The 22438-nt window shown below is 37.2% G+C and overlaps 1 protein-coding gene across 1 annotated transcript in view; it reads left to right on the plus strand.

Annotated features, from left to right (window-relative positions):
• The window catches only part of LOC122813705 (sulfotransferase 2B1-like), a 313807-nt gene that overhangs the window by 190397 nt on the left and 100972 nt on the right, over positions 1–22438 (plus strand). Inside the window, exon 5 of the mRNA XM_044086170.1 lies at positions 12906–13000. Coding sequence (XP_043942105.1) covers positions 12906–13000 — 95 coding nt within the window. The remainder of the gene's footprint in view (positions 1–12905; positions 13001–22438) is intronic.

Consider the following 22438-nt stretch of genomic DNA (forward strand, 5'->3'; position numbering starts at 1 on the left):
ATTGAAAAGCAGGAAGCTCAGGAGATAACTTGAGCTGATTGGATTAGCAACAATATAAAAAAGGGAGGTGTTTTAGTGTGAACAGGATCTGATGAAGGCATAGCCAAAAGTGTTCATCTTGTTTGAGAGGATATACATCCTGTTGTCTTGAAGGATTTTGTTTGTTCTTTATTAAATTGTGCTGGTTTTATTTTGATCTTAGCTGCTGAACACACATTCTACTCTCTCTTCATGGTGATATTGCAGTGCTTGTGTTTAATCTTCAATTATTGTACATTGGGGAATAATATGCAAATTCTGTTCAAGTTGCTACCACTGAATTCATTACTTTCATGCCAAATATTTTCTTCAATTTCTTCATAAATCTACCCTTTTGTTATATTGTCTCATCTAGGTCTCCCTGATACAGTCTCACTATTGCAAATCACGTTCAAATCCCAACCCTGTAAATAATATTCCTTGATTATTTCTCCCCAAATTTTATAAGCACCATAACAGTAATTTTTGATGGAATGAAAATACATGCCATTGTAATCCTGCTACCTTGCCAATAGCCCCTTACAACCACAAATCTGCCACTAGTGTCTTTTTTCCTCTGTCACTGTTGGAGCCACTCTAGCATTCAATATTATTACTCCCCTTTCCTTTGTCCCTGGTATTCTGCTGAATATCCATCCTGACACCCTTTCTTTTTCAAATTCACACATTCATTTGTTTCCAATTGTGTCACTTGGAGCATGCATTTCTTAATAGAATTCAGTACTCTTTCCTTTTTTTGTACCCTTAAGGATATCTACATTCCAAGATACTATGGATACAGTAGCCATTATGATAAAAAGCTATTGTCCCCATATTTTATAAATGACAGGTTTTTGAATGTATATTTCCAACTTTTGTCTTACACGCAGGCATAAATGTTAAGTTAATCTTTTATATAGTTGGTTCATCTCATCTCCATTTGAACCCATGTCAAATTTCTCAAGACTTTTTGCCTTAATGAAAATCTTCAAATAAAAAATTAAATACATTTTCAGAATATCCAAATCCCCTATTACCTAAAACACACACACACACACACATGTCTATATATATATATATATATATATATATATATATACGTATATATGTATATATATATATATATATATATATATATATATATGGGATCCGTACAGATCACCGAATGCACTTTCCACCGAATGATTATCGGTGGGGCATATTTATGCGAAAGTGCTTTTCACAGAAAAAGCACTTTCGCGTAAGTGTGCCTGTTCCAGAGATCATACTACAGTGCGGGTAAGGGAAAATTTCCTTTTCCCCACTGTAGTGCAATCTCGAAGTGAGAATATTAAATTAGGGGGGGTGTGGGGGGCACAGAACCCCACATGGGGGGTGCAGAGGGGCTTGCCCCCCTGCATAAATGTAGATTTTTTTCTTTTTTTAACCCACTTTAATGAAAGCACTTTTCAGTGAAAAGCGCTTTCGTTAAAGTGTGTTTGATGATAATGGGTTCGGGCTTTTGCACTTTCATGCAAAAGTCCTAGATCCATATATATATATATATATATATATATATATATATATATATATATATTTTTTTTTTTTTTCCCAACAAATTAAGCTTAACAATCCAAATGGGAACAATTGCCCCAAATCAATCCTCCTTTAAATGGTTCCTTAGTTTTTTGCTTTTTTTTTTTTTTTTTAATCTGGAGACCACAAGTTGTCAAATGGCAAACAGGACATCTCTTCCACTCTTCCACATACAACAGGTGTCCCTCAGGACTCAATATTAGGACCACTTGGCTTTAATATTTTTATAAACAATTTCATTTATTTTTTATTTATTTTTATTTTTATTTTACATTTGTTAACCGAGATGGGTCCATTTTCAGCAGAAGCCCAGGGAGAAAAGCTCCAGTATTAAGTGAAAGTTTAAACAAAGTAAATAAATTTCAGTGTACAATAACAAGACAATTATATACAATAAAAACATATATACAATGAAAAACATAGTTATTAATTGGTAAAAAATACATGGTTAATAATACAATGCATCTACATCTTCATTCAGCAGTATTAGTATCCTAGACTGTAGTATGAGATACAGTAGGGTAGGTGCAATTAGTAAGAGGGGTGTATAAAGAGTAGAAAAAAGGACTTAAGTAATACATGGGCACAACCAGTTTTTCAGTAAGTGCGTTTTAAGTGAGTTTTTAAAGAGTGTTGTAGAGGAGGCAGAGGTCAGAGCATAGGGAAGATTGTTCCAGGTTTTAGCTATGGTGTGGGAGAATAGATATTTTCCAGCAGAACTGTTAGCCCTTGAGATACAGAGGAGGGATTTGTCGGAAGAGCAGAGAGGACAATTTGTATTATAGAGGGTAAGAAGTTGGCCTAGTGCAGGAGATTTTCAGGATGTCTTGTCACATTATATGCAATGACTAGTTGGTGGTAGTTTAGGAGTTGGAGAAATTCTAGCCAATACAGATCATATAGTGCCTGCCAGTGGTGGGTTCTAAAGGTGGAGTTATTGGCAAACTTAGCGATTTTATTATAACATGATTCGAGTTGGGCAAGGTCAAGTTTTCTAAGGTGGGTAAGAATTGGTGAAGCATACATTAGAGTAGACAAAAGGTGAGTTTGGGGTAGGGTAATCCGTGCTTGTGGAGAGAGGGATTTCTTGTGTCTATATAGAGTTCCCATTTTTTTATGCACCTGTTTTATAGTTTGTGGAATATGGACATGAAAGAGTAGATTTTTGTCAATTTCTACACTTAGGAGTTTGGTATGATCAGAAGGACAGACAATAATGCCATTATTAGAAGAGATAGTGAAGGATAGGGGGTAGACATAGTTTTGTTGGGGGTGAAAAGTAGCAGTTTAGTTTTGTTAGGGTTTAGGATAAGTCGGATTTGTGTAATCCAGCTTTCCACTGAGCTAAAGGATTCCTGGGTGAGTTGTTGTAAAGTTGCAAGAGTTGGAGCAGAACAGATAAGAATAGTAAGCCTAGAGTTGTCAGCGTACTGTATGAGTGAAGCACGCTATTTGGTGGTATGGAGATTATTGGTAAATATGGAGAAAAGAAGTGGGCCTAATATTGAGCCTTGTGGTATGCCTATAGTAGTTGGGAGTAAGGGGGATAGTGCACTTTGCCATTGGATAGATTGCTGCCTATCTGACAGGTAACTTTCAAACCAAGTAATTCAGTCAGGGATGAAAGATAGGGAGGCTAGGGAGTCAAGTATAAGGAATGTGAGACCATGTCAAATGCCTTGGAGAGGTCTAAAATATTGCAGATATAAAGTTATTATTATTTCTGTGTTGATTGACTAAATCAGTGAAGGAAAGCAGAACAGTTGTACTATGGTGTTGCCAGAAACCGTGCTGAGTGGGTGAGAGGAGATTATGTGAGTTTAGGAATTTCATTACTTCAGAATGTATACATTTCTCTAGAATTTTAGATAAGGGTGATAGAATGGCAATGGGGTGATAGTCTGAGTATTCATAAGAGTTTCCGCCTTTGTGAAGTGGGATAATATAGGATACTTTCCGGAGTTGTGGGACATATGCTTCTTGTATGGAGCGGTTGATAAGGATGGAGATAGGGTAGGATAAGGATTCAGCGGCTATTTTTAGGAAATTAGCTGGTAAGTTGTCAGAGGCAAGGGTGGTAGGTTTTAGTTTTAAGAGGAGTTTTTTAACTGTGGAGGTAGAAACGGGTGAGAGTATAAAGGGTGGGATGTTGTCAACGCATTTTGCAGGGTTATATGTTCAGTTTTCTTTGGATAGATGGGAGGATAGTGTTAAGATGGGTTTTGTGAAATGGTGATTAAATTGGGATGCAATGTTTTATTGTCCATGGAGGAGTTAGGGGAGGGAGTGGTAATTTTGCCTGGTTTTAGAAGGGTGTTTATGGCATGGCAGAACTTTTGGGGATCTTTTGAGTGTCTGTTTTGAATGTCAAGGAAGTAATTTTATTTGTTGAGTTTGGCTTGTCTTTTGGCCTGATTTCTGAATTGTAGGCAATTTCGTTTGGCTGAGCTAGTTCATAGAGTCATAGGTGTGTACTAGGCTAATGACCCTGGAGCCTTTCCAAGCCTACCCCATAGGATTACCCTGGCATCATGCCACCCGACTTTAGTTCCTAGTGCCTCTGTCAAGTAGAGCCACTGGAATGATCCCCGGGGTGAATTTTCTATTTCCCATCCACTCATCAAGATTTCTCTTGAAGAGGGCCAGTGAGATATTCTGCTTGACAGGTATGGGAAGTCCATTGCATAGCATGGGCATTCTTTGGGTTATGAAACTGTCCCTCCAGCATGTTCTGTTGATTGTGGTAATGAGGTTGAGGTCTCTGGATTGTGTGGTGTGGAGAGATTGGGATTTCTTTAGATGTAGCATTTCTAACAGAGCTAGGTCAGACATGACTTTGTAAGTCAAGCAGAGATCGCCTTTAAGTAGGCAATAATAGACAGAGAATAGTTGGAGTTTTTTGAGTCTGTCCATATAGGACAAGTGTTTAAGGCCTAGGATCCTCTTTGTGAGGTACTTTTGTGGCCTCTCCAGTTGTTGCAAGTGTTTAGTGAGGTACATGCCAAATGGGGCATTGTACTCGATGATTGGCCTAATGAGGGAAGAGTAGATGGAGACTATGACCTCTTTCTTCCTGGATGCAAAACCCTTAGTAATGAGATGTGTCACATAGAAGGACTTTCTGACTACAGTGGCAATGTGGTGGTCAAAAGAGAGGTTGCTGTCAACCTGTGTTCCCAGATCTCTTATAACACCTTCTGTGTTCAGTGGACTACAATCAATGTGGTAATTCAAGGAAATCAGTATTTTCCCAAGGGGGATGACAACACATTTTTTGGCATTGAGCTTAAGGCCATGGTTCTGAAACCAGTCATTGGTCTCAGTGAAGCCTTTCTGTAGGATGTCAACATCACTTTGGGAGTTAATAATAGCTCCCAACTTGCAATCATCTGCGAACCTTTTCAGCCAGAGTCCCTTCCTGTTGGCCTGGACTTCAGGGAAGTAGACACCAAACAGGAGAGGACCCAGGACTGAACCCTGTGGGACTCCATTCTTGACTTGTCAGCAGTCTGACGTGGAGTCAGCTACTTTCACACTGTGGGTTCTATCTGTGAGCCAGTTTGCAACCCACCTAGTGATATAGGGGTTGATGCCTAGCTTAGTTAGGTTTTCTATGATTACTGAGTGGAGAATGGTATCAAAGGCCTTGGACAGATCAAGGTAGGCTATATGAACCATGTTGCCTTTATCCACAGCTCTGGTGACTGACTCAAAGAAGTCAAGTTGAGCAGGCATGATCTACCCTTCACAAAACCAAAATGTGTAGGATCCAGAGTTTGGAGATTCCTTATATCCTTGTTTATTTGGTTCATGATGACGCGTTCTTTAGGTTTGCATATCAGACTCGTCAGGCTAATGGGGAGATAATTCCTGGAGTCTGTAGTCACTTCTCCTTTGTGGGGAAAAAGCCTGAGCTGAGGTTGTGATTGAACAGGGCACACATATTAGGTGCCAGTTCACTCTGTAGTTAATGTAGAACATAGCCAGGGATATTGTCAGGTCCCATAGAAGCTGTATTCCTGGCCTTGGACAGTGCTGTTTTAACCTGTGCAGCAGTAATACTGGCTGCCTGGCAATCTACTGGTATTGTGATTGGTCCTTTGAGGGGGGGTAAAGTTAGCACTGAATCTGTCGGCCAGTATACTGGCAATATCTGTTGGCTCAGTATAGGAGGTGTCATTGTGCAGTAGCTCAGAGATTTTTTACATAACTATAGAAGGCGTTGTGGTTGTCTTTACTATCTGCTGAAATTCTGTTTTTATAGCTAGCTTTAGAGGATTTGATGAGGGATCTCAACCTTTTGTTGAGGCTAATAAGAGAGTTTTTCCAGTCTTGGGACTTCGCTTTATTCCACATCAGTTTCTTCCTTCTGTTGTAGAGTTTGTTTATGGCAGGGGACCACCAGATTGGCTTCCTTTTTTTTTTGAGGAGAGCGTCTTGGTTCTATTAGGTATGGTGAGATCCATGCATTTGTGTACGCGTTCATACAGTGCATTGGTGTATGATTCGGTGGTCATGCAACTACTGTCGTGAGTTTTGTCCCTCTTCCAGGTCTTCCAAGCCTTGTCTCTATTTTTAGTAGGGCTCTAGTTTCCCTGGTTAGCCATGGTGCATAGTTTGCTTTGGCTCTAATTTTTCTAATGGGTGCGACTCTGTCAAGGACATTGATGAGAATATTGTTAAAGTAGTTAATTGCCTGGTCTAAATTTAGGGTTTGCAGTGGTTTCCAGTTACTATGTTTTAGAATATTATTAAGTTCTTGTATATTTAGTTTACAGTCATCTCTGACTTGTCTATATACTATGGGTTTGGTTAAACAAGCTTCACATTCCCATAGACCAAGCAAATATAGTACAATATGCAGATGATTCAACTTTAATATGTACAGCCCCCCACAATATCTAGATTGCAAGTAATTTCTTAAACTTCCTTCTGTTCAGTCAAAACCTGGCTGAAAAATTTAAGCCTAATCCTTAATTCCAAAAAAGCAAATCTGATGTTTTCACCCCAAAATATTATCTCAATCAAAAACAATATTTAGTGGTAACATCTGCAAATAATACTAAAATTGAGGTATTACCGCAAACTAAATTAGTGGGCATTGTAGTCGATGACAAAATTATATTTGACCAACATATTCTTCAAACAGTTAAAAAGACTCACCAGAAACTTGGCTCCCACTGCTGGACAAACAGTACCTCACAGACCCAGCAAGGAAAAACTCTAACCTCATCATATTTGCTTCCATTCCTCTTACATGCCTCACCTATCACAGTTGTGATGGCTTAGGGGTTAACTGCTATGACTATAGTATACAGAGTCCTGGGTTCAAGACCTGCAAGGGCTGTTTATTTTGTTGCTGGGCAGAACAAGGGCTGTTGGATACAGAGTGGTTAAGGCAGTTTTGAACAGCTTTAAGCGGGTTTGCACAGGTATGCGTGAAGCTAAGCGGTGCTAACGTATGGTTAAAAGTGGGAGGTTGGCATAATGGTTAAGGTGTTTACCTTACAGAGATAAGGAGCAGGGTTTGAGTCTCACATGGGGTAACTGGCTAGGCTTAAAATGGCCCACAAGGGCAGTTAGCCTAGTACTAACCTATGAACCTATAAATCCTTACAAACCAAAACTCTACACTAAAATCCAAACTAGCCTCCTGTTACAACAAAGTAGCTAGTTTTGCCACAAACTCTGCACATCAAGCTCATCACTGCCAAGCCTTAAAACAGCTTAACTGGCTAGAGCGCAACAACTGTATAACATACTCTCAGCTAGTTACGGCATACAAACTCATATATTATCCTGAAAAATGACCTGCATTAAAAAACATATTATTGCCCTACACCCCCACAAGGGACCTCCATTCTGGTGATAAATTTCTGCTAAAAAGTACCAAAGCAAATAATTCACTAGGGGACTCACTATATTCTTGTTAGATCTCCAAAGTCTGGATCACCATCCATACACAAGTAAAAATAACTACCAAACTCCCAAGCTATAAAATCCAGCTCAAGCAATACCTTACTCAGTCCTGGTCATGCTCATGCTCATCACTAGGTTGAGACCAGTAATGAAAACACAAACCTCTTATTACTTATAACTAACTTTTTGCCCTGCTGTACTTGAACCACTATACCCTTAACAACATTCACTCCTGCACTTGAATCAATACACCCCTTTTCACCCCCCTCTTAAAAGATTCTAATCTTTATCTTTTTCTAACTGTCCCTATCCAGAGCTCTATCCCTCTCATGTATACTTAAGTCATAAACCTTCTAGATACACCAATCTGGAACAGGCAGCCTAAATTGAACTAATCCTATACCATGCTCTCTCAGTCATATGCTATTACCACTATTTGCCTATACACTACTACTATCTCCCCTGCTCTTATACATAATTGTGTAGTTTACTTCATGGCATATCTTGAAATCCTTGCAAACCTTTTTTTACTGAAATGGAACAACACTAAACGTCTTTACAGCGTTTTCGCTTCTATGGTATCAATCCATCCATTTACTTCCTGTAAGATTTTAGAGCTATAAGAACTGTATTGACTTAAAATTATTCATGTAAATACTGTATTGTATATACCTGTCCTGTAATTATGTTTTTTAATGAGAAATGCAACTGTTGTTTTTCTGAAAACTGTCTTAAATTCACTTGTTAATATAAATGTACTGTGATGGAGCTTTTCTCCCGAGGCCTCTGGTGAAAATGGATTCTGCCCAGTTGGACTTTCCTAGTCAATAAAGACTAATTATTGAATGAATAAATGAATGCTCCACCGTTTAGCTGAGAAAGAAGCTTAAAATACGCAAAACAGCACCTGTATGAATCAGCAAACATCCTGACAGAAAAGTATGTATTTTTAAGTAAAAAGTCAAGTTACAATGTCCTGCCTTAATACAGAAATTCTACATAAAAATGTAGAAAATAAGTAAGAAAAAGAAAGAAAAAAAAGATTTTCAGTTTTCACACAAGCATTCACAAATTAAAATCCCCTTGCAAGTCATGATAGTCCATAAAAATAACTTCCTAGCATAAAAATAATAGCTTCACATAAAAACTCAACCCCCCCCCCCCCACAAGAATGAAAACATGGAAGGTTTTCCCTAGCAGAGTACTTACCAGCCCAGCCTTGAAAGCTTGCTAGCTGACTGTGTGTTCCAGAAGCTTGCAAATCGAGCTCACATATGCGGCAAAAAGCTCTGAAGCTTTTGGAACCCAGACTGCTCCTTTCATGTGGCTCTGCTTAAACTGCCATCAGTTAGTGCACTCAGACGTTGCCCTGAAGCTTTCAAAGCTGTCCAGTCATCATAATCTTAGCAATATATAACCCAAATAGATTAGGTTACTACAACAGAGATGTAGTGCTGAATATCTTGTCACACAGAAAACAGGAGAATCCCTAAAAAGAAACACTGATGATGAGTGTTAATTTTCAAAATGAATACAAACATCATCAGATCTTATCTCTCTTCAGATTTCTGATTCAAGCCCAAATAATAAATTATACTTATTACATACATAGGTTTAAAGTTTCATAGGTCTTTACCAGGCTAACGACCACAAGGACCTTTTTAAGCCTAGCCATACATTGCAAATCTCTGTCAGAGCAATCTTCATTGAAAAAAGTTACTGTGCATTATGTTGTACATATTATGTGAAATCACTAATAGTTTGCCTTTTCATCTTCCAGCGACTGAAGCCAAACCTGTGCTACCCTATCCATGTTAAAAATATACTTAAACCTATATAAAAAATGTAACATATAATGTGTTCTGGCTTCCTGCTCCTTCTCCACCTGCCATGGACTTCACACTAGGATACTAGGCTCTTCTTACAGGTTCATAGGTTTATACTAGGCTAATGACCACTAGACCCTTATAAGCTCAGCCATGCACCTCAAATGTTACCCACAAATTTGATTGTTTTGTGTATGTGCAAAAGGTTCATAAAAATGGGGTCCAGGGATGTCTTGTATGCCAGGTAAATATCACCTGTCAGAAGTCTGTATGATACCAAGTAAAGAGAGGGATTTGAGGTGATCAGTGTAGGACATTGTGTTTATTCTCTGTATTCTTTTTGAAAACAACCATAGTGGACTTTCCAGTTGCTTCATGTCTCTTGTCAGTTATATAAAAAAGGGGCATTATACTCTATTACTGGTCTGATGAGGGCTTAGTACATTGGTATGATGATCTCCCTAGACCTAGATGACATGGATGCCTTTGTTTATAAATTGAGCAACATAGAAGAATGTTCCTACTACCTTAGACACATGTTGGTTGAAGGCTAGGTTACTATATACATGAGTGTCTGGATCCCTGATTATTGAATCAACTTTTAGGGTTGTATTATTGATGACATAGTTACCCAGGATGGCTGACATCCCAAAAGGAATTATAATACATTTCTTGGTATTGGTTTTAAGCTGTGGCTTTGGCACCAAGTATTTATCAGTTTTAGACCTTCCTGAAGGGTGTTCTCATCTTGGAAGTATTCAATGACTGCACCCACTGCGCAGTCATCTGTGAATTTGGTTAGTCAGAGATATCTGACATTGGCTTTGACATCTGAGAAGTAGATGCCAAGGAGGAGAAGGCCTAGCACAGAGCCCTGAGGTACTCCACTGATGACCAGCCTCTTTGTGGAGGTAGACTCACTGATCTTCCACCAATCCTTGCATGGCGCACAGACAGCTTACCCAGACTTGCTCATGACCACTAGCAGAGTGTTTCCTTATATAGAGAAAAAAGCCCAAAAATGATCCAGACAAATGCCTGATAGATCTCTTGCTCTCCAACAGAAAAAAAGCAGAAAAGTGTATTTATTTGTGAGCATTTCTTTGCTGAGAAAGTTTGCACTGAGCCATGACAGGCCCCTTTTCAGCAGTGGGCCAGGGAGAAAAGCACAACAGTGAACAATTCTTAAAATATGTCATAAAATACAGCATGATACAATGCAATGTAAATCATCAAATGTAAAATATCATCTACAAGATACAAAAATTAGAATATCAAGAAAAAAAATGAAAAAAGTTGCTAGACATTATTATATTCCACAGCAATACATTTCAGTTTTGCTAAGTAGCAGTGATAATGTAAAGAACATCCACTAAATTAACAGACAGGTGCAACAGAATATGTGTAAGCCATTACTACTAGACAGAAGATTGTTTAGTGATAATTTCTAGGTGTGGCTAAGTTATTGGGTCTTCCCTTGAAAGTCAGAAGCCCAGACTATGCAGGAAGACCAACAGGATACTACATACAGAGGACAGATGGATAGAGTTGAAGCAGTGTTTATTCAGGAGTGGCCGGAGCATAGTCTGGAATCCAATAAGTGGGTCCTACGGTTTGCTTTGCAGGATTTTGGATGTGTGATTTGTCTTGGGTTTTGTTGAAGAGCATTCCAACATTTGGATACACAGTAGGAATACATTGTTTCACTGTGTTTATTGTTTGATCTATGAACTTGGGCAAGATATTGTCCTTAGACCCGTGAGACCTATATGGTGAGTACCACAGCATTACTGTCTTCATTGCAGAACATTTGTTTGGGTAATGAAATATACTTTGAGCCAGTTTTAAATTGATTGAATGTTTGATAGTTGGAGAATTTCAACAAGTTTAGTTAGTTGAGTACTAGGCAATAATGGATTTTACTTGGAAGGCAGGTTACTATATCACCCACCTTTGTGCAGAGGAATGACTGTTGCTGTTCTCCATTCATGAGGCATGAAGCCTGTTTAGAAGCTACAGTTGAATAGAAATTCTTGTGGGTCCGATAAGTCATGTTTTATGCTATTTAGAAGGCTTCCTGGGATATTTTCTGAGCACATTGATGCATTGCTCTAGGCCTTAGTGACAGCATTAAGGACTTATTCCCTAGTGATAGTAGGGGGAGTTATATTTGATGATATTTCCTGAGGGAAGGTTGACGGGGAGAAAGGGGTAAAGTTGGAGCTGAATTTATTGGCCAGGAGGCTTGCTATATCTTCTGGCTCAGTCCAGGTGGCTCCATTTAGAATGAGCTCTGCACACAATTGTGTATTGCCTTTGAGGTTGCTGACATAGCTAAAGAATGCCTTGTGGTTGTCCTTGGCCCAGGAGGCCAAATTTACCTCAAATTTAGCTTTGGTAGACTTTAGTTGTCTTCTGAGTTTTTTGTTTAGCTTAATGAGAGTGCTTTTATCCTGCTGGTTGCTGCACCTCATACTTTTTGACATGAATTTCTCCATTGTGTTATACAGCCTCTTGATACTGTGATTCCAGCAGGATGGCTTGTTTTTTGAGATAGTACTGTACTTCTTCCTGGTGGGTACAGCTGGCTCTATTTAGCTATTAACATGCTTGTATAGGGTTTATATGAACAGTTCCACGTAGGCAGCAGTGTTCTCAGGGCTTATGGGAGTTTGAAATTTTGCCAGGTTATCACTTAATAGTAGGAAGTTTGCCTTAGAGTATTTCTTGAATATTCCAGAGTTAGCTGGAATTCCAGGTTTTATTTTTATTTCAAAGGAGACTATTTTGAGGTCTGATTTTACCAAGGGAGACATTACACTAGTGAGAGTGCAGCACTCTCCCTTATTAGTGAGGACCAGATCCAATATGGTTGCACCCCTGGTTGCTGTACCGACAATCTGATCCAGGGAGTTTGTGTTTCCAAAATCCAGGAATCTCTGTGGCTATATGTTTGACAATATATATGATTCCCAGTTAACAGTGGAGTAATTAAAGTCACTCATTAATATGGCATTAAGTTGGATGGTGAGTGTTTCCAATAAGTTTAAATATATGTTGTGGGTTTCCTGGGTCATAGAGAGGGTCATATAACTTTCAAGGAAGTGGTGTGGAGCTGTCTTTCATTTAACTAATGTACACTCTGTAAAACAAATCCAGGAATTAACTTTTTAGGGAGTTGTGATTGAGGAAATGTGATTCTTTGAATTACATTTCATCAAAAGGCAGGACTCACCTGAAAATATTATACAGCCTGAACTTGCAGTTCTCATCAAAAGATCCCCTTAATCCTGTTGACCCACTTCAGTAATATGTTCTCAACAGGTACAAACACTGAATAGAAGACCTGTGCATCTCTCATTTTACTTAGCTTCAGATTTTCTAAACCAAGCAATAATCCTCTAAAATGTACACATTGCTATACACAGAGCTACAATAATTTAATTATAGCATTATGTGCTTGAATCTTTTGACAGTATTGAGACATTGTACTGCATCCTTAATAAAATCCTAGCAAATAATTTTCTGGACAAATTACTGACTTGCAATATTTTCTGTCTATTGTAGTAATATATGGAAACTGGTTTGATCATATCACTGGATGGCTTGGAATGAAAGACAAGCTTAATATTTTATATATAACATATGAAGAGCTGAAAAAGGTAAGAAGTGGATATACGAATTTATAGTATCATTGTGCTGTAACATTGCTCATTGTGTATGGTATAGCCTATTTATTCAGCAAATTTAGCATGTTTGTTAAGCTAAATGTTCTACTGCTGAACTTCCCCATGCACTGTTAGATGATACCTAAGAATAGATGCACAAAGATATTGAAGCACTAATGGGAGGAGAATGCAGGCCATAATTGCATCCAGTTGTTTTAGCCAGATTTTGTATAGCTCCTTAGCCCCCCAACAGAGACACACACACACACACACACACACACACACACACACACACACACACACACACACACACACACAACTTGAGCTTCATGCTCTTATAGGTTTATAAATGGTTACTAGGGTATTGGCCCAAAGATATTTCAAGCCTAACCAGCTTACCCAAAATTTTCCAAAATAGTGCTGACATTTGTCAATACCCCAAAGTATTTTATGGTTATGATATAGGCTTATACACAGGCTGCCTCTGTTCCTTAGGAGCACGCCAAACTAGGAAGCAATTTGTGATTTCCCATTCATTGATCCAAGTTGCATTTGAATAGGGTTAGGGATGAGATTTGCTTCACATGGATAGGAAGCCACATGCAAAGATGAGGTAACATATACCTCCTGCTCCAAAGTGTCAGGCTTTTATCGCACATGAGGTTTAGGTCCTTAGAATGGATTTTATTTCCTCCCTGAGGGACTGGAAAATGAGTTAGGCAGGAGTATGCTGTAACATTAGGGACTTAGCTTACATGTTTCACTTATTATTGGTTTAGCTGCTCTTGCATTCTTTTATGCTGCTGTTGACACAAGTGTTGGATGCTTTATGGATTTGTAGTTACCAAGCTTCTTTCTTTTTTGTTTGATGTATGTTTGGTGCAGACAGTGACTCATACCTCTCAACTGTACAGATTTGTGCAGAATGCCCAGATTTTTGACTCATATCTTTGAAAAACAACAACATCTTTGGTCTGTTTTTCAAAAAAATTGTGGTTTTCTGTCAAATCATTGGCAAATAATTGAATTCTGAAGTCTGTAAATAATGACAAACAGACACTTGAGTTTCAGATTTCATACCCTTAAGAAAAATCATACTAATGCAAAACCTCTTATTCTATCAACTTTCTAGGTTTGTAAGAGCTATATTTAAAAATTATCCCTATTTTTGGTCCTTTGCCCCCCCCCCCATTATTTATGGCTTTGTCCAGATGCCTTGCTGTAACAAGTTGAGAGGTATGGGTACAGTCAAATATGGTCCATTTAATTACTGTGTGTTCAATAACTTGCAATAAAAATTAAAATAGATCACAAGCAAATCTTTTTAGTAGTATAATCTCATTCATGCAAGAGTTTATAAGCAATTTAATTTTCCTCTAACATTTGGCAAACTGCCGTGAGACTGATATATTACATCTGCAAAACTAGTGATTGTTTGCATTGTCCTGCTGGAGAGCTCATACATCTTCACTTTTCTCTGTCATTATTTTATGTACAATTCATAAGTAACAAAACTTAGCGGTAAAAGAATGCCACCAACCGCTGTCCGAACCACAGCAACAAAACAAAAAGCCACCTTCCACCTAGTACCAAAGAATGCGATGCAAACACTACCTTCAAGCTGGTATTAAAGGATGTCCAAAAATCTCCACACCTGGCAGTAATGAAACGCCACCAACTGCTATCCAAACCACAATAATGTTACAATAAGCAGTCTACAAGCTGTTTCCAAAGGATGTCCGAAAAAATAGTTGCCCACAATCGTGGTATAAAATGTAAAATCATTTATTGAAATAAAAACAAATGTATGTTAAGCACTTTCACTCACTCAAAAGTGAGCTTCATCAGAACTGTCCAACCAGCTGATACAAAGTGTTTAAATAGTTTCTTTGGCGCCAAACTCTTTAAAGTGGCAGCGCACTGATTGCAAAATATAAAACAAAACTGTTCATAATAAACATAAGCAAATATATAACTATGAAAAAATCGCTACTGAGCTAACCTATAGAAATTGCATAAATTTGATACGCTACTGAGCTAACCTATAGAAATTGCATAAATTTGATAGATATAACACATTTACAAATTTATGTGAAAATAAAAAATAATAAATAAAAATATAAAATATAAATTATATCTAAACTGATAATCCCTAATACACATTTACTACTAGTGAATACTGTATAAAGGGAGGATAAAAAGACTAATGTAAAACCAACTATCTAATGCAAAGAAGTGGTTTGGTGGAAATATGATCATTGAGACCTGGTGGTGTTGCTGCGTCTGTAAATAATTGCCACCAGACTTCTTTATATACGAGTGTGCTTCTGTAATCACCACCCCTAGGATCCATCACTATATTTTCCAAGATAGCAAATTTAAAAGTATGCTGTAATCCATATTTTTCTACATGTCTGTAAAGTGCATTGTTTACATCCTTTGTCCTTATGCTATAGAGGTGTGCATATATCTGTTTCTTAAAATGTCTCTCTGTTTTTCCTATATAGTATCCTGGACAGGCTTCACATTTTGCCAAATAAACAATATACTTCGAATTGCAATTGCCCTGTTTGAAACTCAATCTTGTCTTATTAATGTTATTCAAAACAATGCCTTCATCTACATTGATTGCAAGAGCCACATTTTGAAGTGTGCTTGGTGCTATGGTCTAGCCCTAAAACTCTTGGACCACTTTCCAAAAAACCTTTAAGATTTTTCCCCATTTTATAAACAAAAACTGGTCTTGGGCCAAAAGTGTCTATGAAGTCCTGGTCCACCATCAGGACATTCCAATATTCTGTTAATATAGCTTTAATTTTATTTGTGTATGGTCCATATTCTAAAACACAGGCTCTACTGAAAGCTTTTGAGGTCTTCCTACAGTTTGTAACATTAACCACATCAACACCTTTTCTATTAAGTCCTAATAATGGAACATATTTCTTTCCCCATTCACTTTTGACATACTCATTTACCTCCCTCATCATGTTGTGATCATAACCTCTTTCCTGGAACAAATCTGTAATGTATCTGAGTTCACTTTCCATATCTATATGTGTAGAAGTCATCCTTACAGCCCTAATGCACTGTCCCTTGTATATGTTATACATCATTTTTTTAGGATGGTTGCTGGTAAAATCTATGTACGAATTACTAAAAGTCTCTTTTTCTGTGTATTCTAGACTTGAAGCCTTCATCAGTGTTGGACACAAATGTGTCCAAATAGGCAACTGCTTCATTACTACTAGTGAATGTAAATTTCAAGAACTAATGTGTATTAGGGATTATCAGTTTAGATATAATTTATATTTTATATTTTTATTTATTATTTTTTATTTTCACATAAATTTGTAAATGTGTTATATCTATCAAATTTATACAATTTATATAGGTTAGCTCAGTAGCGATTTTTTCATAGTTATATATTTGTTTATGTTTATTATGAACAGTTTTGTTTGATATTTTGCAATCAGTGCGATGCCACTTTAAGGAGTTTGGCGTCAAAGAAACTATTTAAACACTTTGTATCAGCTGGTTGGACTGTTCTGATGAAGCTCACTTTTGAGTGAGTGAAAGTGCTTAACATACATTTGTTTTTGTAGACTGCTTATCGTAACGTTATTGTGGTTTGGATAGCAGTTGGTGGAGTTTCATTACTGCCAGGTGTGGAGATTTTTGGACATCCTTTAATACCAGCTTGAAGGTAGTGTTTGCATCACATTCTTTGGTACTAGGTGGAAGGTGGCTTTTTGTTTTGTTGCTGTGGTTTGGACAGCGGTTGGTGGAGTTCTTTTACCGCTAAGTTTTGTTACTTATGGTGTAGACTGAATGCTTTCAGTGTAGATTCAGTTGTTGTTGCTCATGGAGTCCGCTCAACAATTCTAAAGCATCCTCGCCCATTCAAAAGGAAGCATTTAAGAAACTTCAGTCGGAGGTTTCTTTACTTAGGGGTGATGTGAGTAAGCTTTTATCTTTGCTGTCATCTTGTGGAGCTAATACAGGTGACACTAGTGATTGTAATGGCATCAGTAACATTATGGGTGCTAAGAACACTAGCAGTGGTCGTATTTCTCACCTTAAAGCAATGGATTTGGGTCGTACAGTCGGTACTGACCATGTAGATGGCGGAAGGACACCTAGAGACAGTTCGATATTGGTTACTTCTTCTCCCGAAATACCCAATGGACAAAGGCATGTACAAACCAGTTTTGGAGATATAGACTTACCCATTCTACACAACCAAGTAGAACCTAGCAATAGTAGGCTTGCACCCACAGATTTCACATTTGGCTTCTCTTTTGGAAACCTAACTGAAGAGGCCAGGAGGACTGGTACATAGCCAAAAAGAACGCAATTTATGCATACTTATCATAACACTAATTCCAAGGGTGGAGATGACAAAGGTACTGTACATTCCATTAAGCATAGCGAATGTGTGGGAAATGCAAAAACAATGCAGGGTAATAAGGAAGTCTATTTAAAAAACTTTTTTGACAATCATTGTGATTTTGACAGCACCTCTGTTGACAATGTTAATGAGCATTTTGATCCCCACAAGTTAAAGGGAACTTTAAAGTATTTAATTTATATGTTGGGGAAAAAATTAAATATCATCAATTCTATAAAATTGGACAATGCTTACTTGTCTAGATGTATTGACATTAACATTGTACCCATGGGGTTGTGTTTTTTTAAAACTCCTATGGGGATTGAATTGTCTAGTACAAACATGAAAGAATTTAACAAATTATTTGATTATTTTGGCATACAATACATGAAAATGTTAATCAAATGCAATGATGAAAAATTATGTAAATGTATTAATGAGGTAGAGCAGTTGAATGATATTATTTTGAAAGATCTAATGTTTACAAATTGGGAAAGATTATATGTGAAACAATTTGAATCAGCTGACTCGAAAACAAAAAAAGCATATGAAAGGAAAAGCAAAAAAAATGAAAAGAGACACTGAACAGTACAAGAGGGGTGAGGCCTATCAGTGGGGAGGGGTACACCACCCAGATAGGCCAGATGCAAATAATGTACACACAAATAATTTTCATCAGTGCAATATGAACCAATCCCGAAAGGATACTTGTGTTCATGACATGAATAATGATTATGGAGAGCAGTATATTTACAATAACAACAAGGACAATTCGAATTTTCATCAGGGGTGGAAAAATGGGAAACAGATAGATTGGAAAAGGGGAGGAAAATGGAGGAAAAAGAGCTTTTACCATCAAGAAGTGGAAAAAGGGAGGAAATGGTAATGGACACAGGGAATGGCAGTTTGGAAAAGTCTAAAGCTGATCAAGATATTGTGATTGATGGAGTAACATATTGTTTCAATCAATTTAAAATTTATAATTACACACATACTCCTTTGGACAAATCACATTTTAGTTTATTATCAAAGGGAATGAAGTACATTCCTACACCTAATTTTAGACTAGTCGATTGTCTAAGTGAATTTAAGCTTTACATTAGGAAATTGAATTTAGCATTGTTATTTACGGACAACATCGACCAACCTGTACCTAAGATAGGTGCCCTTAAGAAAAAGAGTACATTTGTTCCTCCCATGAATCCTAATGTTCAAATTTATGACAGATTGGTAACACAGCAGATATATTGGACACAAAATCAGACTATTAAGAAAAATATAAGAAGTAATCTTTCTCGAGATGAACAAAAAATATTAAAAGAGTTAGGGACTAACAATAACTTACAGGTTATGAAACCCGACAAGGGAGGGGGGGGGGGGTAGTCATATATGACAGTTTGGAATATAACTACAGGATGCATGATATTCTACATGCATCCAGGAACTATGAAACGGTCTCCCTAAACTAAATAAATATAGCTTACAGGCGAATTGATTTGCATATAGAAGAATTCTTACTGGACAGACGAATAACTGAGGACACATATAATTTTCTCAGAGTTGAATTTCCTAAAATGGCCACAATAGTAGGCATACCAAAAATTCATAAAGATATCAGGAATCCACCATTTCGGCCAATAATAGCAGGCAGCAGGTCTAAAACTTTCCAATTAGGTGTATTAGTAGATACCATGCTTAAACATTTATATGGTGAAGTAACACACATGGTTAAAGACTCTTGGGAATTTTTTAAAAATTATCCAGTGGATATTTGGAAACAGGGTTATCTATTTGCGTCTATTGATGTAGTGAATTTGTTCTCTTGCATACCAAAAGACAAAGGAATGGAAGCCTTCACTAATAGTATAAGGAAACACAGTCATCTTGAAAGGGACAAAATATGTCTGGCACTGGAACTAATGTCTATAGTTCTAGATCATAATTACATCTATTTTGAAGGTGAACTATTCAGACAAATCAAAGGTGTTGCTATGGGGGTGGCATGCGGCCCCATATTTGCTAATTTGGTAATGCTAGATTGGGAGGAAAACACCATATTCAACAGTGTATACTATGGAAAGAACATTAAATATTATTATGCTTTTTAGATGATATTTATATTTTGTGGGATGGAGATCAAGATACATTTAATAAATTTATAGAATTTTTGAACATCAGTAGTGAGTTCTTGAAATTTACATTCACTAGTAGTAATGAAGGAGTTGCCTATTTGGACACATTTGTGTCCAACACTGACAAAAGCTTCAAGTCTAGAATACACAGAAAAGAGACTTTTAGTAATTCGTACATAGATTTTACCAGCAACCATCCTAAAAAAATGATGTATAACATATACAAGGGACAGTGCATTAGGGCTGTAAGGATGACTTCTACACATATAGATATGGAAAGTGAACTCAGATACATTACAGATTTGTTCCAGGAAAGAGGCTATGATCACAACATGATGAGGGAGGTAAATGAGTATGTCAAAAATGAATGGGGAAAGAAATATGTTCCATTATTAGGACTTAATAGAAAAGGTGTTGATGTGGTTAATGTTACAAACTGTAGGAAGACCTCAAAAGCTTTCAGTAGGGCCTTGTTTTAGAATATGGACCATACACAAATAAAATGAAAGATATATTAACAGAATATTGGAATGTCCTGATGGTGGACCAGGACTTCATAGACAGTTTGGGCCCAAGACCAGTTTTTGTTTATAAGATGGGGAAAAATCTTAAAGGTTTTTTAGAAAGTGGTCCAAGAGTTTTAGGACTAGACCATAGCACCAAGCACACTTCAAAATGTGGCTCTTGCAATCAATGTTATGCTATTAATGTGGATGAAGGCATTGTTTTGACTAACATTAATAAGACAAGATTGAGTTTCAAACAGGGGAATTGCAATTCGAAGTATATTGTCTATTTGGCAAAATGTGAAGCCTGTCCAGGATACTATATAGGAAAAACAGAGAGACATTTTAAGAAACAGATATATGCACACCTCTATAGTATAAAGACAAAGGATGTAAACAATGCACTTTACAGACATGTAGAAAAATATGGATTACAGCATACTTTTAAATTTGCTATCTTGGAAAATATAGTGATGGATCCTAGGGGTGGTGACTACAGAAGCACACTCGCATATAAAGAAGTCTGGTGGCAATTATTTACAGACGCAGCGACACCACCAGGTCTCAATGATCATATTTCCAACAAACCACTTCTTTGCATTAGATAGTTGGTTTTACATTAGTCTTTTTATACTCCCTTTATACAGTATTCACTAGTAGGAAATGTGTATTAGGAATTATCAGTTTAGATATAATTTATATTTTATATTTTTATTTATTATTTTTTATTTTCACATAAATTTGTAAATGTGTTATATCTATCAAATTTATACAATTTATATAGGTTAGCTCAGTAGCGATTTTTTTCATAATTATATATTTATGTTTATTATGAGCAGTTTTGTTTTATATTTTGCAATCAGTGCGCTGCCACTAAGGAGTTTGGCGCCAAAGAAACTATTATAAACACTTTGTATCAGCTGGTTGGACTGTTCTAATGAAGCTCACTTTTGAGTGAGTGAAAGTGCTTAACATACATTTGTTTTTATTTCAATAAATGATTTTACATTTTATACCACGATTGTGGGCAACTATTTTTTCGGACATCCTTTGGAAACAGCTTGTAGACTGCTTATCGTAACGTTATTGTGGTTTGGATAGCAGTTGGTGGCATTTCATTACTGCCAGGTGTGGAGATTTTTGGACATCCTTTAATACCAGCTTGAAGGTAGTGTTTGCATCGCATTCTTTGGTACTAGGTGGAAGGCGGCTTTTTGTTTTGTTGCTGTGGTTCGGACAGCGATTGGTGGCGTTCTTTTACCCCTAAGTTTTTTTACTTATGATGTAGACTGAACACTTTCAGTGTATGTACAATTCATGAGTGTTGTCTAACTTATACCATTACATATAGTTCAGTGAGGTTTCTGCAACTGATCTTTAAGTAATGCAGCCCTATTTTTGCAAGGCAATACAAATGTATGCTATCATATATTTTGCCCCTTTCTTCTGATCCTTAATATTGGCTGGTTTCCGCTGCATTTGAAAGCAGTGAGTGTTTCATTTGGTTCTTATTTACTTGCTATAGTTGCTGTTAGTACCTAGTGTCCCTAGAGATATTTAAAAAATAGTTTAGGAATCCAAATAGATTATTACCTTGTCTACATTCTCTGGAAATGTATGTTCACATCTTGACATATGCAAGTAACAGAAGCTACAGCTGTGTAAGTGACCTCATCGCAATGGTAGATGTTCGACTAGATCAGTGTTGTGATAAACTAAGCTATAACAGATGTGTCTGCCATGCATCGGAAAACCAACTGGCTTCCAAAGCCTTAGGAAACCTACCATGCCCTGTTATAGAGTTCATGATGAGCTGTTTAAAGGCAGTTGTTAGGGTGCCAAAAATCTTGGAATCTCTTTCCTCAGAGCAAGGAAGGCTAAAACCCTGCCAGATTGATATGTGTCAGAACAAAGAAAGAAATGACAAAAAACACACCCTGGCATAAAAAAAAACAAAAACAAAAACAAAAAAAAAAAAAACATAAAAATGGTGAAAGAAGGAGATTGTTTGTACTGCTAACAATGATCTATCCGAACATATACAGTTGTAAGCTTGCTCATACAACTGTACTATGTTCATTATGAGGTCACTGCCTCTGTTGCCTAACTACATTGATGAATACCAGAACTTTGAAAGACAGAGAGGAGGGGAAAGAGGTAGAGTCTAGGAGCCCTTGTAGAATATTCCTAGTAAAATCTGCTCTGACCCTAAAGAAAGAATCCAGTTTGCGCTGTTTGGTAAATGTATATACAGAAGACCAAGTTGCTACCACTAGAATACTCCTGGAGTCCACCCCTTTCCAAACTGCCACAGAATTGGCCAGACCCCTGGTAGAGTGGGCCATAACCTTGACTGGAAGAGTCCTGTTATGGTAGGAATAACAAAAACAAATAACTTGAGAAAACT

This window comes from Protopterus annectens, chromosome 1.part1 (assembly GCF_019279795.1).
Source record: "Protopterus annectens isolate FY-2018-M chromosome 1.part1, PAN1.0, whole genome shotgun sequence".
Classification (NCBI taxonomy): Eukaryota; Metazoa; Chordata; order Ceratodontiformes; family Protopteridae; genus Protopterus; species Protopterus annectens.